The sequence below is a fragment of the Gallus gallus genome, chromosome 2, assembly GCF_016699485.2.
Source record: "Gallus gallus isolate bGalGal1 chromosome 2, bGalGal1.mat.broiler.GRCg7b, whole genome shotgun sequence".
Taxonomy (NCBI): Eukaryota; Metazoa; Chordata; class Aves; order Galliformes; family Phasianidae; genus Gallus; species Gallus gallus.
Window position 1 is genome coordinate 80,741,654 of NC_052533.1, and position 19,132 is coordinate 80,760,785.

Consider the following 19,132-nt stretch of genomic DNA (forward strand, 5'->3'; position numbering starts at 1 on the left):
TCATTTTAAACATGCACACAACATGCAGCTAAGGGTCAACAAGACCGAAAATAACAGGAAAGCCCATGAAATGAGAATAAAAAGATTAAAAACCAAAATCCAGTTGGAACAATTGCACTCTTGTTTGTGGAAGAGACTCTTACCACTAGAGCCAGAAAAGCCCAAATATCTTAGCAAAAGCCCTATTCATGAATGACTTATGCTCTACCTAAGTTTGGAAAACTCCATGAAGAGCGATTACCAACATCCTCTATGAAATGAAAATTCCTCAACGTGGGTTTCTCAGAGCATAATGGGACAACTGTGCCTCTGCTGGGAAGGAACGAGGGGTGGGGCACAGGGCCTCACAAACTATGGCAGATCATAAGGAACAAGAATTTAAACTCCACACGATCACATAATTGTAATTTCTGAATGGGAATCACATCTTGTCAAATTGCTGCTGACAGTCACCCACTCAGCACAAAGAGACCACAATCATCATCAAAGAAAGCTGTTTTGAGAGTCTTTTCAGAACAAATATGCCTTTCATCAATATCTGGCATCAGTAGCTCATCCTCCTTCCCACCTTGTTCTATGAGAAAACACATTTACTGAGGTTAGAGTCAGGAAGATTGAAAACTTTGTTCTTCTTTGAATCTACCGCCAAAGTCCTATTTGCAGTGCTTGAGGCATTCTCAGGCAATAAAAACCATCATTGCAAAACTCTGTTCTTTACCACTCAGTCACTACGGCATCTAAGCACCTTTTGAAATTGAATTAGGCAACATAATTAGCATGTGTCATGTGTGCTGCTTACTCTCATGTGTACATCTATACACGTTCCTCTCCTGTAAATCTATATGCATAACTCTATCTAGGTAGAGTACAGCATAATTGTAAAGCTAAACTTGTCCCTCTCCAACACTGACGCTTTATGTCTAAAATAAATATCCACTAAACACTATTGCTTTGCTCTGAATAAACTGAGGATCATAAAAGCTCACATTATGTTTCCATGTACAAGCTTAATCAAATCATTTTGGCTAGGATATTGTGTTTGTTTAAGAGCAAACGATCAAGCTGATAATATCAGAGCTGCATTGATTAAAGTGTATTTGATCACTAAGGTAGATCAGGAAAGCATTGCAAAATATTGGAGCGGTAGAAACTCAAATGAAGCAGAAATATTAATGTAAAGAAGGCCACAACAGATTTTTAATAAAGAGAGTATTGTAGGCAAGCTAGTGGTATCTAGCAAAAAAGGATTTCAGGTATGATACGATTTCTGTGCATGTTGGTAAATTCTGTTGGTAAATAAATGAATTAGGGTTAATCCTCAATGAGGGTCAGGTTTTCTGTTAGTACAGATTGCCTCAGTTTTTTCTCCCCCACAATAAAATTCAACAATCGTTATTTCCTTGGCAAATTAGAAAAGCAACGCAATGCCATAGATCAGTTAGTACTGAACAGCAAAACCACCAACATTAAAGTGTCAGAATAACTGCTACCTGTAGAATAATTTCAGTAAGAAAACACCCTGGAAAAAAGTCTTTGTCAAATTAGCAGCTAATGGAGGCATTTCTCTACCCCATGGTTTGGAGACAGACTCCTAACCTTCAAAGAAGTGTCCATGTGATGCCATAATATGCAGAGCTTTGCTGCCTTTACAGGATCTCCACGGGTGTGCAGGTCAAGCCCACAGGGAATACACTACATGATCAAAGGCTTGGATCGTGTACAAAGAATTAAAGACAGTCAATGGATAAGCAAGAAAAAGTAACGAAAACATGCTTTTCACAAATACTCAAGGATGTGGAAACTATCTTATTATTTTTGTCTGATAACAGTTATGCCCTGAGGGGAAGAGCACACAAAAGAGTATCCAGAGATGTCAAGGAAGATGTATCCATTAGGACAGGAAGGCCTTTAACAACATACAGCTCGTGTAAATGGTTTAATTTTCCTGAAGGGAGACACCCTGCAGTTTTCAACCTAGACTCACAGACCTACTGACTCCCAAAGGAATTTGTCTCTACGGAGAGAAAAAGTGTTAGTACAGAAAATCAAAGACGGAGAATTAACACAAGGCAATGAATTTTTGCTTCCAGTTGGGCAAATTCACATGTTTTGATGGTTGTTTTTAAATGTTTTTAATGGCCAGGGATCTCTAGCAAACCTGCCTGCAAACAAGTGCTTAATTTACTTTGCATTAATTAGTTACACTGCATTGGACATTTCAAAAGACAACAGGCTGGAAAAAAGGAAAACAGCAGACACATATGTACAGAGAGGAAAGTCTGGAAAAACTACCCCTGAGACTAATCATCAGAAGAGATGAAATGCAAATACATAGATTTTGAAACATACGTTTAGGTACCAGTTTTGTTGGTGCTGTAACATCTGCTTCTCTGTAAGAGACTGCTGGATCCATATTGTCTCTTTCAGGAGGAGGGTAAGGTGGGGGTGGGGGGATCACTAACTGGGGTGGGTCACGAGTGGGGCCCCTAGGAGGCTTTTGTGGCACCTGCCGTCCATCACCTACAGGGGATCAATTGTCTAGTTACTTCAGCATCAAGACAATAATTGCTGTGCTTACTGTTTTTATAACATGTTGATTTTCCTTTACCCATATCCAAAGTCTCTCTGGATGTAATTCCGCTCTTATTTAACCCCAGGTAATTAAGGGAGAAGGAAAAGCCTGGACTCCCATATCAAAGAGAGGAGAACCAGGCCCAAAACATATGTGTACATCACAACTAACTAAGTTGATATCTTTATCAGAGTTTTGCCAAATATAAGGAAAGAGAAAAATAATTGAAAAAAAAGGCAAAAAAAAAAAAACCATAAGGAAATGAAACATGAGGTTTTATCATCCCTAAGAATCAAAGTGAATGGATTTGTTGACTTCCAGGATACTTTATTTGACTACTTTCCTTACGTGACTCCGTAAGAGAAAAAGGAAAATGCCTCAAATCAGTGCTTTTTAAGTAGGTATCTTGACAGGTTCTTCTTTTTCTAGGTAGTTTTTGAATCATTTTGTCACTGTGGGGAAGCAGCTGATTAAGTCATTCTTAACAAAACTGTTAAGCTATCGTAAGAAACATTCATAACTTTGACTGGGAGCCTATTTCACTACTACATGCAATAACTAGATAGGTATGCATCATTGCACTATGCTGTGGTGCTGAAAAGCTGCTGATGGTTCGTAGTGCATAGGCCTAGAGCTATTGCAATTCAAAATGTCCTCAGATGCTGAAAGCATGCTGAAGAAACACAGCTGTCTGGCTGCTCTGCTCTCATGCCCTGCCCTAGGCATCTGCAATTGGTCACCGGTGAAAATGGATACTAGCGGAGATGGACGTCTTGCCTGCTCCATTCTCACTGCTACTGCACTTCTATGCTCATGCTTTGGTGCTGCTGAGAAAGGGAGTAGCACCAACAGTGAGGAAAAAAGATTAAGCCATTATGATTACTAGTTAAGAGTCACCAGTTTGTACAGACTCACGACACAATTAAATACTGCCAATATGCACTCTTTTTTAACTGCTTTGAGAAAACAGCACAATGCTTTGGTATCAGAACAAGTGACTCAATATTGAATACTGAAGTGCTCCCCATCTGCCTGTTTGAGAATATTTTAAATAAAATCTTTTGCTCGGATTTATGAGGCAAAGTTGGGAGATGCACAGGTAGCTTTAATCCTTTCTCATCATGAGGCTGCCTATTTCTCACAGCACATTTCCCTCTCACTACCGTCTTGCTTTTTTCACAGCTTTTCTTTCCTGCTTTCAGAGCCATCTGTGCTTTCTCATCGTTTTCTTGCAGGGGCCTAAAAGAGAAGCTGTTTCACCAATCTTCCTTTGCTGTAACATTTCTTCTTGTTAATGAATGTATTCATTCAAGAAAGTAGCAGAAAATGAGAGGCACTGAGGATTGAGCTACTGTGGGATGAGCTCTTTGTCGGTGTAAATTAATAAGGCTCCACTAAAGTAAACGATACTGAATAACCCTACATCAACAGTCTGGCCAGAAAGCACTTACGTACACAGCACTGAACAACTAGAAGTGGTTCTGCTCTGCTTTATTTCAGCTGCAATGCTCTGAGCACTGATACAAAATAAAATTAACAGTTAAAAAAAGTTAAAGCACTAAGTGTTATCAATCATCAACTTGCAATAGGGCAAGACATGAGAAGTGTCAGGCTGTGACATCAGCAATAGTTAAAAGTAGGCCTATTTGCTGAAAACTCCTGTATTATATAGCACAGATATAACATTCCCCCTGGGGGGCTTAAATTAGAGATGTCAATGGAGTCGAGCATGGCATACGATAATGGACTCCTGCTGCTGCATAAATGCTGAGGCATTAAATGTGAAGCATTTACTGAAAATAAATGTTGGAACAAAGCCAAGAGGTTTCTTTCTAAACTGTGAGGCATTCATAATGTAAGCAATTATGTATGACAGGATGTCATATCTGTATGTCTTAGGTACTTTATGGAACATGAGGTCAAAGGCATGAACTGAAGTGCACTGAGTGCATTACAGCACTTAAAGAATGATTCTCTTAATGTACTGAAAAACGAGTTCCAATATGTGGGGTTATTATCTCATATCTTTACCCATCATAAAATCACTTTGTTTGCTAAAAGCATAATCTTGGGGTCCTCACTTGGGCAAAGCTCCCACCGACCTGAATGAGCTTGCAGTCAGGTAACAATAGAGGTCTGGGAGAGCATTTTTCAGTCTGCCTGTATGACAGCAAATGTGTCATATACAGCTGAAGACCACAGTTCCTTTGCTGTCTCCAGCTACATATGGAATTCCTTTAAGAGCACCAGTTCTTTTCTTCTAGATATAGACTAAGGAGAAATTAATTTAAAATAACATCAAGGAGCACCTTCAAAATAAAAACTTCACTGAACATGGTGAGTCAGTATCAAACTTTTGGAGGACTACAGGAAAAGAAAATGTCTTTCAGTTTTAGAAACATTCAGGAGAACCTGAACAGGCTTGACTGTTCTTAAGTTCTAGTAGAACCCCATGGCTTCAGATAGATTCAGAGTTGCCTGGCCTATTTCCTCATTTCCCTTTTACTAGGGAAATCACCACGACCTTAGAGGCACAGAAAAGGTTCAGTGCAAGTGCCTTGGAATATCTAACTTGCACCAAACATTCATATCATCCACAGGATTATCTGCCTTTTACTACTCCATAGTCCTCTGAATGGTGTCATTAAAACAAGAGGCAATATACAAATGCTTATTTCCAGACTTTCATTCTGTAGAGTAAATGCATTTCCCCCCCCCCCCCCCCCCAGGTTATAAAATTTCTTCACTCACAGCATAACAGAATTAAGAAAACTCTGAACACTAAGTGCTGAAAGCACATGCATGGAATTACATGGGAGAAAAGAATGTCTCTCACCCATTGTGCTCTTCCTCTTGTCTTCCATCTCTTCCCTCCTATTTGGCATGGCTGGAGTAGGTGGAGCAGACTGAGTTGGTGGAAGAGGTGCACGCCTCTTCTTTTTCTGTAGATCGTTAAGAGATGCTCCTTGTGAAATCTAGTAAAATTGAAAAATATGCAAAGTAAAGGATGTGTTGGTGGTTTTTTTTAAGTTACCAACAGCATAAAAAGTGATCGTCATATGACCTAATTTATTTAGCACACAGCACCATCAAAATATTTAAGATAAGTATTTACAGTCCCAACAGGATATTGATAAGACAGAAAACAAGAGGCATAGTAATGCACTCAAAGAAGGACAGGGGCAAGAACGGCAAAGAAATGTCACAACAGAACTACCAGTCTATTTCATTAGATATTTTTGGTAGGAGATTGGAGAGCAATGCATAGTATGATACTACGTGTAATCGCTTAACTCATAGTACGCTCTTGTTTTTACCGCTGATTTCTTCAGATCTTAATTTATGGTTAAATACTGCAATCTGTATATGTAGGGAAGAAATACACTCTCATTTCTCTCATTGTCCTCTCAAAATGATGCTTCAGGGCTTGTGAGAAGAGAACCAAAATTTGAAGTCTGTTTGTATAATGATAGGAGATGATACTGTAATCGATTCACGTTTACTGGACTTCTCAGACATAGTTCTGAAGATCTCTAACACCTCTGCTTCCAAAAACTGCAATATGTTGGTTGGCCAGCCAAAACTTCATTACCGTTTACACTGCTTTTTAAAACATGAAAAATTTTATTAAGAGTGTCTTCGGTTTTACTGCACTGCATAATATCTTCTGCTGACTGTTGGAACATAGCTCTGTTTCTTTTCACTGGAAAAATAATTAAAAAATAGAAATAAAAACAAACAAACAAAAAAAATGTATGAAAATCTGTTGAATTTTCATATTTGAAAAGTACCAGCAACACTAGACAGAATCAGGCACTGCTGAGGCAGAGGGCAATGCAAGCTGCCCACACATAGCACGCTATTAGCATTCCTCAGTGTTCCCTCATATTGCCTCACTGCTCTGTCCATCTCGATAATCTACATAGCTGAAGATGCCTAATATAAAGAACTGCCTGGCAGTTTTCTAATATTAACGAAGGCTTAAACAATAATAATAATCATAATCATAATAATCATAATCATAATAATCCTTCCTTTAATCCAAAAGACTGGTGAAATTTTAAAATACATTTGTTGTGGGCGATTTCATTAAATGAATAGTAGCTTCACACTGCTCAAAGCTATTATCAGAGATCAGAAGAAAAGCATTCGTACGTGTCCTTTCCTAGGCTGAGTGGGAACTCCAAGGACAAACAAATTTTACAAAGAACAGAGCCTCCCTCCCTTAGCCTTCCTTTTCAAAAGTCCACAAGAAGGGTCTAGTTTATAAAATAAGGAAACTCAATTACCAGCCTGCAGGACAATGCTCTAACCACTATGCCACAGGACATACAGATGGTCTCTACACCTGTTTTCCTGCACATGGTGAAACTTGGTAGCAACTGCACTGTCATTAGAGTGCATTAACCAGGATTGGTTGCAGGCTCCAGCAAACAGAGACAGAGTGGCGAAGGAAAGGCATCCTGGTTTTGGGACCCACTAACATAGGCTGCTTCTGTATTTTTTATATTAAATATCCATTGGGCACAGCACGTGACTAAAGCCAGAGAGGCCAAGCTAGATAAAACTAAGCATAGTCAACAGCCAAGAACGTCGGCCAAAACTTCATGGAATTTGAAAAAAATACCCTTCTCTTCAGAAAAGAGCACCAGGCCAAATATTCAGTAATAGGTACAGCAAAAACTGAGCGTTTCTTAGAAAAACTTTTATTCAAATTAATAGTTATATATGGGGCACCTCTCTTGATGAAGAAACCATCTGCTAGCTGTTAGAAACTGACTACAAATGACTAAAGTTGAATTAAGTATTTAAAAAAATGTTTACCAAAATGCTCTATATGCAGCTGAATAAAGATGGAAGCTCTGTTCAGTGAAACAGACTCATCAGGCTCTGGTTTTGAAGACTAGGAATTGCAGGGAGTATAGCTATCTAATTCTGCATTCTTCATGCTTTTTTAGGGCAATTGGCAAAAAGGCACCTACAAAAAAAATCACAGTTCTCTGCTCTGCCTTTTAGAATAAACAAATACATTTAAGCTTTTAATGCTTGATTCTTTAGTGTGGTACTTTACAAAAAAGAGAGAATCACCAAAGTGGGGATGAGACTGAACATTAAAATCTGACACTAGTGTCCAAAATTCAGTAGCAACAAAGAATCATGTGAGAGACAGGCAGAATTAAAATTCCCCCAATACTTGGTAAGTACAGGCTATGACTTTTGCAGCTATTTAATAGCATTTTTCAGCTTCCAGATTCACTTATGTCTTTCCAAGCAGAAAGGTCACTTTACTTGAGGATAAAAACGGATGACTGCTGATTTAAATGATAAGCCTAGGAAATCTCAAGAATCAAGGCAAAAAGAAAAGCGTTTTTCCACTTGAAATGATAAAGATCACTAACCAACTCTCACTGAGTACTAGGTAAGTGAAAGATATTAGTCTGGTATAACCAAATTCCTAAAAGACACGTTATGGTGTTACAAAGAAGAAAGAACTCTTGAGAGAAGCCAACTTATATCCACTGTATGTGTTCTTATTTAGAGGAACCTTCTAAGGAACATTAGACAGATGTATGGGTCAATAAACCGCTATTGATGAAAAAAAAAAAGCTAAAGAATAGATAGTACACAACAGCAATAACAAAAGCTTGGTCAAATACACACATACAAAAACTTTTATCGTATAGTCACCTAAGCACAGCATACTTCACGAACACCATAAAGAAGATGAACAGTGCTGAAAGCTAGACAGACTGCAATGTATGTGAAAGTGTCTAGTTCAAGAACAGGTTGTAAAATATTGTTAAAGTAGTTCTTTAAAGCTAACCCTAGTAAACATATGAAGCTAAACACCAATACTAAAAAAAACACAAAGAACATTCTGTTTCCTTCTTGCAATTGTATATACTGAAACAATAGAACTTTAAAGTAATTTGCTATGGCTGGCTGCTTCTTTTATAAACAAATCCATTACCTGAAGTAATTTTCCATCCAAATTTTGTTACAGGAGCCCCTTTCTGAGTGTAACAGAGTATTTCCGATTCTCTGCACCTTCAACTACCTATCATTTCTTAAGGAACTAGATGAAATTATTAGGTGACCTTCAATTCATGCAACACTTACATATTTAAAAGTCATGTAAGTGTTCTCTGACTCTACCTAATACCATCAACTGAACTAGAGATGAATGAAGTGGGTCAAAAGGACCTAAATCTGACAAACAGTGCAATGTGTTTCCATACTGACGTCAGCAAATATGATTTTTAAAAAAAATCAATTAAATTTATATCATGGCTCACATGCTGTTTGAAAAATACTTCCAATACTGCAGACAAAATATTTCAGAAATATTCTGAATGTGGCTTCTATCTGTCAAAGTTCAAAACTTTTATTAAAATTGGAGGGCCCAAAAAACACTTAGAGCAAAACAATGTCACGAGGAGGCTCTAAGCGGGAGCTCTACTCCTTTGCCTTGCCTGTCTTGACTTATAGGTCAGCCACTGCTTTTGTGTTTATCACCCCCCCCACGCTATTAAGCTTCTATTAGTAATGTTTATCTGTGTAATTACTTGCTAAGTCATCTGGCAAATACCACGTTCCTTTTATTCACAAACCAAACTGAGCTGAAATATACTGCAGGCTTAATGCTCCCCAAATAACTTCCTTCTGCAAGCCAGAAACCACACCGGTGTATTGCGCTCCTCTGTCCACCAGCATCTCCCAGTTCTGCAAGTCACCTGCTGACAATGGCTACGTATCTGTCTTCTCAATCACTACACTGACCAGAAAAGAAATCTCACTGTGCTGTTTCCAAAGACGAATTAAAGACTGCAACAGCACATTTGGAGAGTCATACATATCCATCTAGGACCTGTTAAGGGCCCACAAGCCCACAAGCACTTGCCACAGATGTTACAGAACAAGGGCCTGGGCTTAATTCAGCCTTGAAAGATGCCTGTTGTGCATCTTTATTAAATAACAAAATACAGCAGTGGTCTAATTACTACAGTTTTATCTTGCCAATTAAAGTATGAAGCAAGTAGGAATTTATTTCTAAACGGTGATACTAGCAGGTAAAAATGCTTAGGCTAATGCTAGAAACTCAGCAGCGTTTTGTGGGTTTGAGGTGAAAATATCGTGAAACTTCTAAATTGGATGCTGAAGGCCACCTTTGGAGCTTTCTAAGTACTAATGCCTTTAAAACAACAAGTTCTGTCCATTTATTGAATAGCTGTGGAAGACCTGATGATCTTCAGCAATTACTGTGTTGAGACACAGAGACCAGAAGGAAAAGACACGTTACTCTCCTACTGCCAGGAGTTATGTTTGGGACGAAGAGGTGAGAGCAGACACATACTTTCTGAAAGCTTGAGACAGAGCCTGGAAAAAAGCTGACTAATCTCAGCTCGGAAGCACAAGTAAGGACGCAAGAAGGGATCAAACCAAAAACTGTAATGGAAAGACTCCCTTGGACTTTCACATTAAAAGCAAACAACACCTTCTTGAGTTACTTTTGGATTAACAACATTTCCACTGAACAACTATAGGTATCTCTTACCATAGTCGGTGTCTACACCCACTGGAGAAAGTCTCCATCCAGGAATCACAGATACAAACTGTTCTAAATGTGCCTTCGGAGAAACTCCTTCAGCAGACTCAGTCAACATGACTGTACTGTTAAAAATGGCACAAAGTCTGCATTTCAAAATCCAAACTACTCTTTCTAGTACTTTCATGAAAACAAGAAACATTTGTCTTACAGCAACAGATTTTTCCTTTCACTCTCACTGCTATCACTTTGACATAGACCAGCAAAAATGGAAACTTGAAAACCTAACAACTTTCCAGGGTTTGATTCATAACAAAATCACCATTAAACAATTTTATTTTTGCTTAAACATCCTAGAAACAGATGATACATGCATTTTATCAGCGAAAGAAATATATTTGGACTAAGTACTGAATGTAAAGGATGTCCCATCATAGCCTAGCATATTCAAATATTTTATAGCAAATTATATAAAATGTGTGAAGTAAGCTCATACACTCTCTTGCTCATTTATCTTTTTTTATGCAACATCACAATTCAGGATCTTTCACTGTTTTATAGAATGCCTGTATTGTTGTAACTTCTGTCTCATTTGTATATAAAACATGTTGTTCAGGGAAACAGTGAGTGATTATCTGTAGAAATAATTTTTAGAAGCAAATAAGGAGGACGCGAAGAAAACACATGGATTCAATCACAGGCGTGTCTTAACTACAGATTGATTTCTGTCATCCAACACAGACATGACACACACACTGATTTAAGCAAGCCAGATTTTGACACACCTGTTGGTGATGATATTGTGCGGATCAGAATGCCTGCTCAGCTGCAAGAGTGCTTAAGTATCAGTCAAATTCTGTTAGCTTTTAACTAAACAAATCATCTCCGACTATGTGTGGGACTACTTCAGCCCTTTTCTCCTCACAAAGAGCTGCACAATATCTTAAAACAAGAGTAATTTCACAATAAGATCTGGAAATAAAAAGACAATTTTTACTAATCACTTTCTAGATATAACTGTAATTGCACAAATGCTTTTTCAGCATTGAACGAAAGACAAGTGGTAGGTTGGTATGCTAGTAAGATTTATGGCTTGACAGTTTTCAAATATATTTTTTTGTATGATTTTGTACATAATTTAAAGCAGTTGAGAAAAAATATTTTGATCCAAGAGGAGCCACTCTAGGAAAATCAGAGATACAAATCTTTCAGTTGCAGAACAGAGACATAAATCTGTCCGCTACACTTGATGATATAAAAGCTACTCTATCCAGCTGATTCTGTGCTTTCACAGGGCAACAGATTCCTCAACATGCCTAGCACCAGAAAACACAAGAAATCCCAGTTGAACATTAACTTGTCTTAAACATAACTCACTCATATGTCTAACATTCCCTGGACTGGTCGTACGTTAGAAGGCTTTTCACTGACATTAAGGATAACCTGGAATAGAAATTCTGGGAACTCCCGAAGAAATGGAACTTACAAACAACTCATGAGGCCAACCACTGACAGTTACACTGTATTAAATTGTCTAATTTAGCTGAACCTTATTTCCTTATCGGGCTGTACTCCATTTCAGTTGACTGAAGACTGAATTCCTAATCTCTGACTATGTTACAAATGGCATCCAAAAGCAGCAGTCTGATGTTTCCCAAAAACATGTCTTTATGTTGCAGATTGCATATGAGTGGTGGGATACTTAAAATGCCTGCTAGGATCCCATGCAATGCAACAACATATTGTAAAAGCAACATACACAGAGATACTCACAACCTGGCACATGGAAACAGAATTAAAGAGCATATTCTTTGAAAAATTTGTCATATTGATTAAAAAAAGCCTAGAAATGATAACACTTTCAGAAACTAGCAAGCAATTTCTCTGGATTAGGCATTTAAGTTCTGTATATCTTGATTTCCTAGCTCTCGATCTCACAAACCCAACAACAAAATGAATAAGAATAAATGTAAAGGAAGAACTTAAAATAAGCGATAGGAAGTTAAGAAATGAATGCTGATAAGAAAAGATTGATGATCTGACATTTGGATTGACTACGCCCAGTGTATTGTGTTACTCTAGATACACGAGTTTCACATGGCACATGCCTACATGGGGAAATCTCAGGCTACTGCCCAACTCAACACCAGCTAACTCATCTGACAGTTAGGCTCATGAAATGGCTGTGCCTCAGCCATACTCACAGCCTCAGTTTCAGAGCTGCTTTCCTCTAGAAGTGTTCAGTCACTGCGTCAAATTGGGAAGTCAAGCTTATAGCTAGGGTGCAAAGTGTAGTTCTATTCCGAAAATACCATTATTATTTTAATTAGGTGACACAAAATATTGTATAATATTGCCCAGTTTTATGCTATTTAATTTCAAATTTAATTTCTCGCGTTATATAACTCTTGCATTAATTTTGTAATGAAACAGTCACTACAAAAACCGAAGATGAGACCACAAAAACATTTCAACGTTAATAACAGATAAAAAGCTTAGCATCGCTGAATTCTACAGAAATTGCTATGTTCTTGTGCTTCATTTTTACTCATAAAATGAAGAAGACAAAATTCAAGGATGTCCTTGAGTACTCAGTTGACTGGCAACAGAAAGCTAAATCAGTTGACAGAAGAAAGCCGCTGCGAGGTGAAGGGGCAAGCTCATTTTTCCATCTGTTTTTACTGAACACACCCTTTGTGAAACGTCATGGTCAAGGGCAGTTAGAAATTAATGTCATTCTAATCTTCTTTAAACACTTTAACTTGTTAAGCTAAATGTGTCAAACAGGAAACTATCCATAAACAAATCTGAGATGTTAAATTACTAAGATAGCTGTGATTTCCTTCTTTTGCAAAATCTCATTACTAGCCGGAATATTATTTCCACTCAAGGAAGTCACTCTACAGCACCAAATATTTTCACATGCATTGAAACATGTAGACTACACAAGTTTGCGGATGTTTGTTTTGGCAGACAATTGAATTTCCTCTGTTTCTCTGAATACAATATAATCCTCCTCATTTATGTCTTCATTTAGGGAAAAAAAAAATACAAAAAACCCTCAGATGGTAAAAAATCATCTTTTAAAACCACCATGAACTGACTTGCTACTAAGATTGATTTCTCTTCTAGACACAGACAAGTAAAAGAAAAAGGGCAAAAATAGCCTCTTTTTTTTCATGTTTGTGCTTACCTTTCAGCTAGAGCAATACATTTGAATAGAACGACTGAGCAGTAATACAGTTTAAAATACACAGTAGGACCGCTGCTTTATATTTCTTCTGGCAACTTTATGAATGAATCTGATAGGTATCAGTCATAGTTCCTTGAACCAGTAGTGCCCTTGGGAAAGGCCCTAGAGTAAGGATTTTACATATAATCTTCCTCTGTCTCATATTCAGGATTACATGCTGGTTGACTGGTTGGTCTGTTTGTCTGTCCTTAAAAATCTGAGAGATGTCATGAGCCAACTGAAGATCTGCAAAATTTGATTTACATCTTTGTCCAATTTTTTGCTAAAAGGCTGTAGCCTAAAACATGATAGGTCTAGAAAGCAGAATGCAATCTCACAAATATTTGACCAGAAACAAGGAGAAGCACACCATTTCTACTAGCACTGATCTACATAATTTTCTGGAGCTTAAGTTTTCCTTTGAACTCTCAATTTTCTCCTATAGGAATAGCCAATGTGAATTTCAAGCACATAGAATAGCACCAAGTCCTAAGCAACATCCTCACAAGTTCTCTCAATTTACAGAGCAAACTGAACTTATTTACAGTATTTCCCCCTACTTATGTTAGTTCTCTCTCCCTGCAGACACACAAAATGCCTGGAAAACCTATTCTGGGTGGAAAGTCAAGTGACAGTTTCATGTCATATATTTCCACTGCTCCCTGAAAATTTCCACTTGGTCTACATCCTTCCATGACTTACAAAAGGTAGTCAAAAGCCCCTACTTCCATGACCTTCAGAAATCAAGGAGAAGGTGGAATAGCAAAGTGGTACCAAATTGTAAATTAGATGTATTATTATGGATTGTAGCGTAACATGGCTCTACATCAACCCACCCCTTACAAGTATAAGATTTTTATAATCTAAAATGATGAATGTACTCTGCTGCAGACCAGTTTGAGAAATCCAATGTGACACTCCACTTCCTATGCATGACCGGAAGCAGCACCAACACACAGCTGAGCAGGACTCAGGGACAGTCTGCTAAGCTACGACAATCTAGTTAAGGTGACACTTGCACTTACACACTTCTACTGTTCTTTCTCTAAAGAGGTGAAAAACGGAAGTGGTATGCAGTTAGAGGATTTGCATTCCCACCTCTCTGAATGATGAATTAAGTCAAGTGAAAAATGGCTTTAAGTATCAGTGAACAGTTTTAGTACATTATATTTACCTGGGATGTTTTAACTTGTTTTCTTATTTCTAGCAAGAAACAGATCAGCAAACAATTCCATTAAGCTATTGAATTATACCTGATTTACACAGTACACATTTAAGTAGTTAATTTTTCTAGTATATACGTTTGCTTTTTTTTTTTTCTTAAATGGAATATATAAGAAAGGTGGAGTTACAAGTAAAATCTGAAAAGTGACACAAACCCAGTTTCTAAATTAAGCATGGTGTTAGGGTCATTTTTCATTGCTTACTGAATGCTAGTTCTTCAGAAGCCTTGCCTTGCCCATTAGCTTCCCCTAAATAATCTTCCTGACAAAGCTAATAATTACTCAACACAAACTTTTTCTTTAATGAGAGTTAACTATTATGATGACATCAGCCTGTTCTATTTGTCTGTGACTTGCAAGCCAGATGAAGTTTACTTACTAAATGTTGCAATCCTGCCAAAATCCAGGGCTGCATAGAACAGTATGTTCAGGCCCTGATGTCTTGCCAGTTTTCAATGAAGTGTTTGACAGAGACCACATGTGGAGGTCAAGTGATACTATCATGATCTCACCAGATGGTAAGTTGTGGTATTATTCCCAAGGCAGGTAGCATAATCTGTTTAGAAACAGCTGGCAGGTGATCCATGATCTCAGAGCCAGAAGCAACTGGATTATTGCAAAAGATCAGGGATGTTACTGATGTTGGTGAAGAGACTTTTCCAAGAATTTTTCTTGTACATAATCTAAGGATTCAATTCTCAAGTTGTACGTTTTCTTTTAACAACAACAACAAAATATCTATTTTATTAACTGCTATCTTAAATCAGAATGCTTTCTGCCTAATAAATCTCACGCCTTCACATGGTTATGATATGATGCATGTTAAGTCGTATAAAAAGACAAAGCAAGCTCAGGTCACTTGAATTCCTTTAACTATACAGGTTAGAGGGTGGTTCTGGCCTATTTTGCAGAGAACAGGAAAGCTTCCTACAACACTGTACACGTCTTCTTTTCCCATCCCTCTGCAGTATCAGTCTATCCACCCCAAAGTGTGAAACAGCACTTTGCACAATCCAGCCTTCAGTTAAAGCAAGCAAGAACCTAATATCACTACAGGACTCACATGACATTTCCCGGATGAGGCTGCAAAATAACCATTCCTGAAAATGCAACAAAGGTACATGGTTGACTTCCTCATAAACAACATTTTCCCTAAGCTGGAGAAGCAATATTCTCCTCCTAAAAAACACAAATCTTTAAAGCAGGTTTAGAATTTTTAAGTTTAATGTGATAGCTAATAATTGACCATGCACTTCATCCGAGCAAAGACAGATTCTCAAAGGGCCATTGCGGAGGCAGCATCGCCTCCTCTTGCACTTTCTGGATAACATCAAAACCCCCATCTTTCACTGAAATTCTATACTAACATCCTTATTCACACTGGCCAAACTTCAGAAAAAACAAACAAACAAACAAAAAAACCAACAGTTTGTGACTGAGAAGGATAAGATTCCTTTTAATTGATTCATCACACATCACATGCCATTTAAAATTACAGGACAACGGAGACAAAAAATATTAATTACCAGTAAAAAAAAAACAGGGACGTGGAAGAAACTGGGAAAGAAGTAGCTTAATTTTGAGTTACTAAAATGTTTTCTGAAACTTTATTTTTAAAATAGGATGCATGCTTCTAATAAATCAATGTGCAGCAACATAAAGTTGAGCAGCAGAAAGTCTAAAGAGGATGGGTGGCAATTTGCACAAAGCATGGAATTTCTTTAGAGATACAGAGAAAAAATTATGTAATATAAAATTAAAATGTAACATACATTTCCATAAACAATATTCTTTGAAGATATTGAGAAAGTAGTCACTACAGTGCATAATAATCTACCTGCAGCCTTTGATAATCATTATAAAATAAAGCTTGTTTACATGTGCCTATATTGGAAATAATTTTTCAGATGTGTTTCTTTTTTAGAAGAAGTACAACTACTCCATCTTACTAGGAGCTTTTTTTTGAGCTTTTGATATAATTCCTAAATTTGATTCTATATATGACAGCAAGATAAGCCTTCAGCCATGACTGCACTTTTCTCTCTTTTAATTTGGGCCTGCATCATTAGCCAAACCAGAATGCACTTGTCTAGCTAAATTAAGCATCCAGACTGCACAGCAAACATTATCTGATGTTCTGTCGGCCGGTTTCATGTTTGTCTGAGCACTGTTTTGTCAGACATGAAAGGAACAAATCTGGATACCTCTCATTCAGCTAACTCAATGTCACATTTAAAGCTCTTTGGGGAAAAATGAACAAATCACCTTCAAATTAGAAATTAATTGCTCTGTGTTCTAATTTCATAGTCATTTACTTCAATATAGGGCATTTTAAGGACCACAAACCTTTACTGCTCACAATTGCTTCCAGTAATTGGTTACGGTACATCTCGATAATGGACTATGTAATAGGATAGCACTAGTCAGGTTCAGCTCCAGTGAAAATATTAAATAGATAAAACTTTCCAGATTTATGATCGGTTACAAAGACCATTGTTTCTATAAAACTTCACTTAGTATGTAATCACATAATTTCATGTCTATGAAGGGCAACAGTTTATAAATGGCTTTTTCAACATAAGGCTATTAGCTTAAAATCATTAAAAAATACTCCACCCTTATACACTCATCTTAAATAAAGAAATATTGCCTAATCTGTTGGGGAAAACTGGATAGATCCAGGAAAGCAGCATGCCGTAAGACTTGCCACCCTTTGAAAGGCAAAAATATCATCATTTGCTAAGCAAAACAATAACTTCATCACATCACAAGGCAGAAGTGTACTAACAGCCCATTCCTCAAAGAACCTGTCATCCAGACATCATGCACAGAAACCACCGAAACACAAAAGAAAGCACAGCAAGCATCAGTAACAAAAACAGTTTAGCTGCTTTTTGCTTTAAAACAAAAACTACCCTAACAAGAAAAAAGAAGTTTTATACTGAGTGATGATGATGACTGGACTTAAGAGCAACAGCTGTAAGATAAGGCTGAGAATAGTGGCACACCTGTAGCACAGAGCTGCAAGGGTAGTTTTGGGGGAAGGAGAAATGAAGGTGAAAAACATCCTAACTATTCACTCATCCACTTTTGTCTCGTCTTCCTTTTTAAATCAATAAACATATTTGACATTGATCTTTAAGATGCCGATTTCACATGGAATGGAATCAAATATTTCATGTTTCTGTTTTTTGTCAGTTACAGTACAAAGCTAAAACACATATACCAGGCAAGTTGCTTTGGGGATCACCTTAGAAAATCATTATTGCTTGTATCATTTACTGGCAAAACTTAATCTTAACCTAATTCTGCAAATGCAGAGTTTCACTCTTGAAGACCACAAAACAAAGGGAGCAAAGATTAGGAACTGGAATAATATACAGCTGTTTCTGTATTTAACAAGAGACATGCTGCCTGGTAATCAAAAAAAGCAGTGATAAGGAGATCTAGTGATTCCAGTGCATATATGATCAATGACTTTTCCAGATTGCTACCAGGCTACGTGAGCCAAATATTTAGGTTAGAACCTCTTCAGCTTTCTCCTAAAAGAGCTGCACTGGATGAGATTAAGGTTCTGTTCAGGCTGTAGCAAATACCTACAAGGGAGCAGGAAAAAAGAGAAGATATGTTCCTTCCTACTGACGTTTTGCAGTCACCAGCCTCTCCAGCTAGTTGCCTCCTGGTGTGATTTTTATTTAAAAATTCTTAAAAGATTTTTCCTTCTTGCAGGATTTCATTAGCTTCCTTTTGAGCCCATATAAACAATTCGCACTCACATCAACCCTTGGCAAGGAGTTCTACTACTTGCATGAACAACCATATTCTTTGGTTTTACTTTTTGCCTTCTATCAGCTTCAAATGGCGACCACCTGCTTTTGTAACCGCTGGTTGAATATCTGAACAGTCAAATTTCTATTCATAGTCTTCATACCATTCTTTCAAGATGAAGAAACAGTTTACTTCAGTTGCACAGCTGCCCTTGTATTAATCTAGTCCACACCTTTGATCACAACTGATGCCCTTCCAGAAAGCCTTCTATTCTGTCTGGGAGGGAGCAGTACTGGAATTCAAGATGGCATAAAAAAGATCACAATACAGTAGAATAACAACTTCTTTTATCTTTTTCTCTTCTAAAATACTCTGCATTTGCCTTTATTTCATTGCTATTGAGTTTTGAGGTGACATTTTCACAGAACTATGTGTTATGAAGCTAAGATCTTCCTAATTGGTTGCTACCATACAAGAGACCACTACTTTACAAGGTACTGGGGAAAATCACAGTGTTTTTTCTCTCACTTACATCACACTAATTTATAAAGAATTTCATCTGCTCATTGAGTGAAAGAACCAAGCACACCCATGAACTCTCAGAATCAACAGAAATGCACAAATGAAGTTAATATGCTCATAAATTTCAGACAGGATAACTGAAATAAAAGTCCCAAAGCAAGAGGGATACTAAAAGCCCAACGAAAAGTTTCATAATTACCATACAATACTTGCTGCCTACAACATTCAAAATAGCGTTTTCTACATGAATTTATTGTGAAATACAGAAA

The 19,132-nt window shown here is 37.4% G+C and overlaps 1 protein-coding gene across 13 annotated transcripts in view; it reads right to left on the bottom strand.

The window, feature by feature from the left end:
* The window catches only part of COBL (cordon-bleu WH2 repeat protein), a 150,767-nt gene that overhangs the window by 44,898 nt on the left and 86,737 nt on the right, over nt 1-19,132 (bottom strand). For 10 of the 13 annotated variants that reach the window (XM_015282316.4, XM_015282312.4, XM_046929137.1 and 7 more), the window contains 2 exons: nt 5,409-5,547; nt 2,350-2,520 (listed from right to left, as the gene is read on the bottom strand). In XM_015282316.4, coding sequence (XP_015137802.2) covers nt 2,350-2,520; nt 5,409-5,547 — 310 coding nt within the window. The remainder of the gene's footprint in view (nt 1-2,349; nt 2,521-5,408; nt 5,548-19,132) is intronic. The other 3 variants (XM_040695853.2, XM_046929139.1, XM_046929138.1) reach the window with 1 other exon arrangement.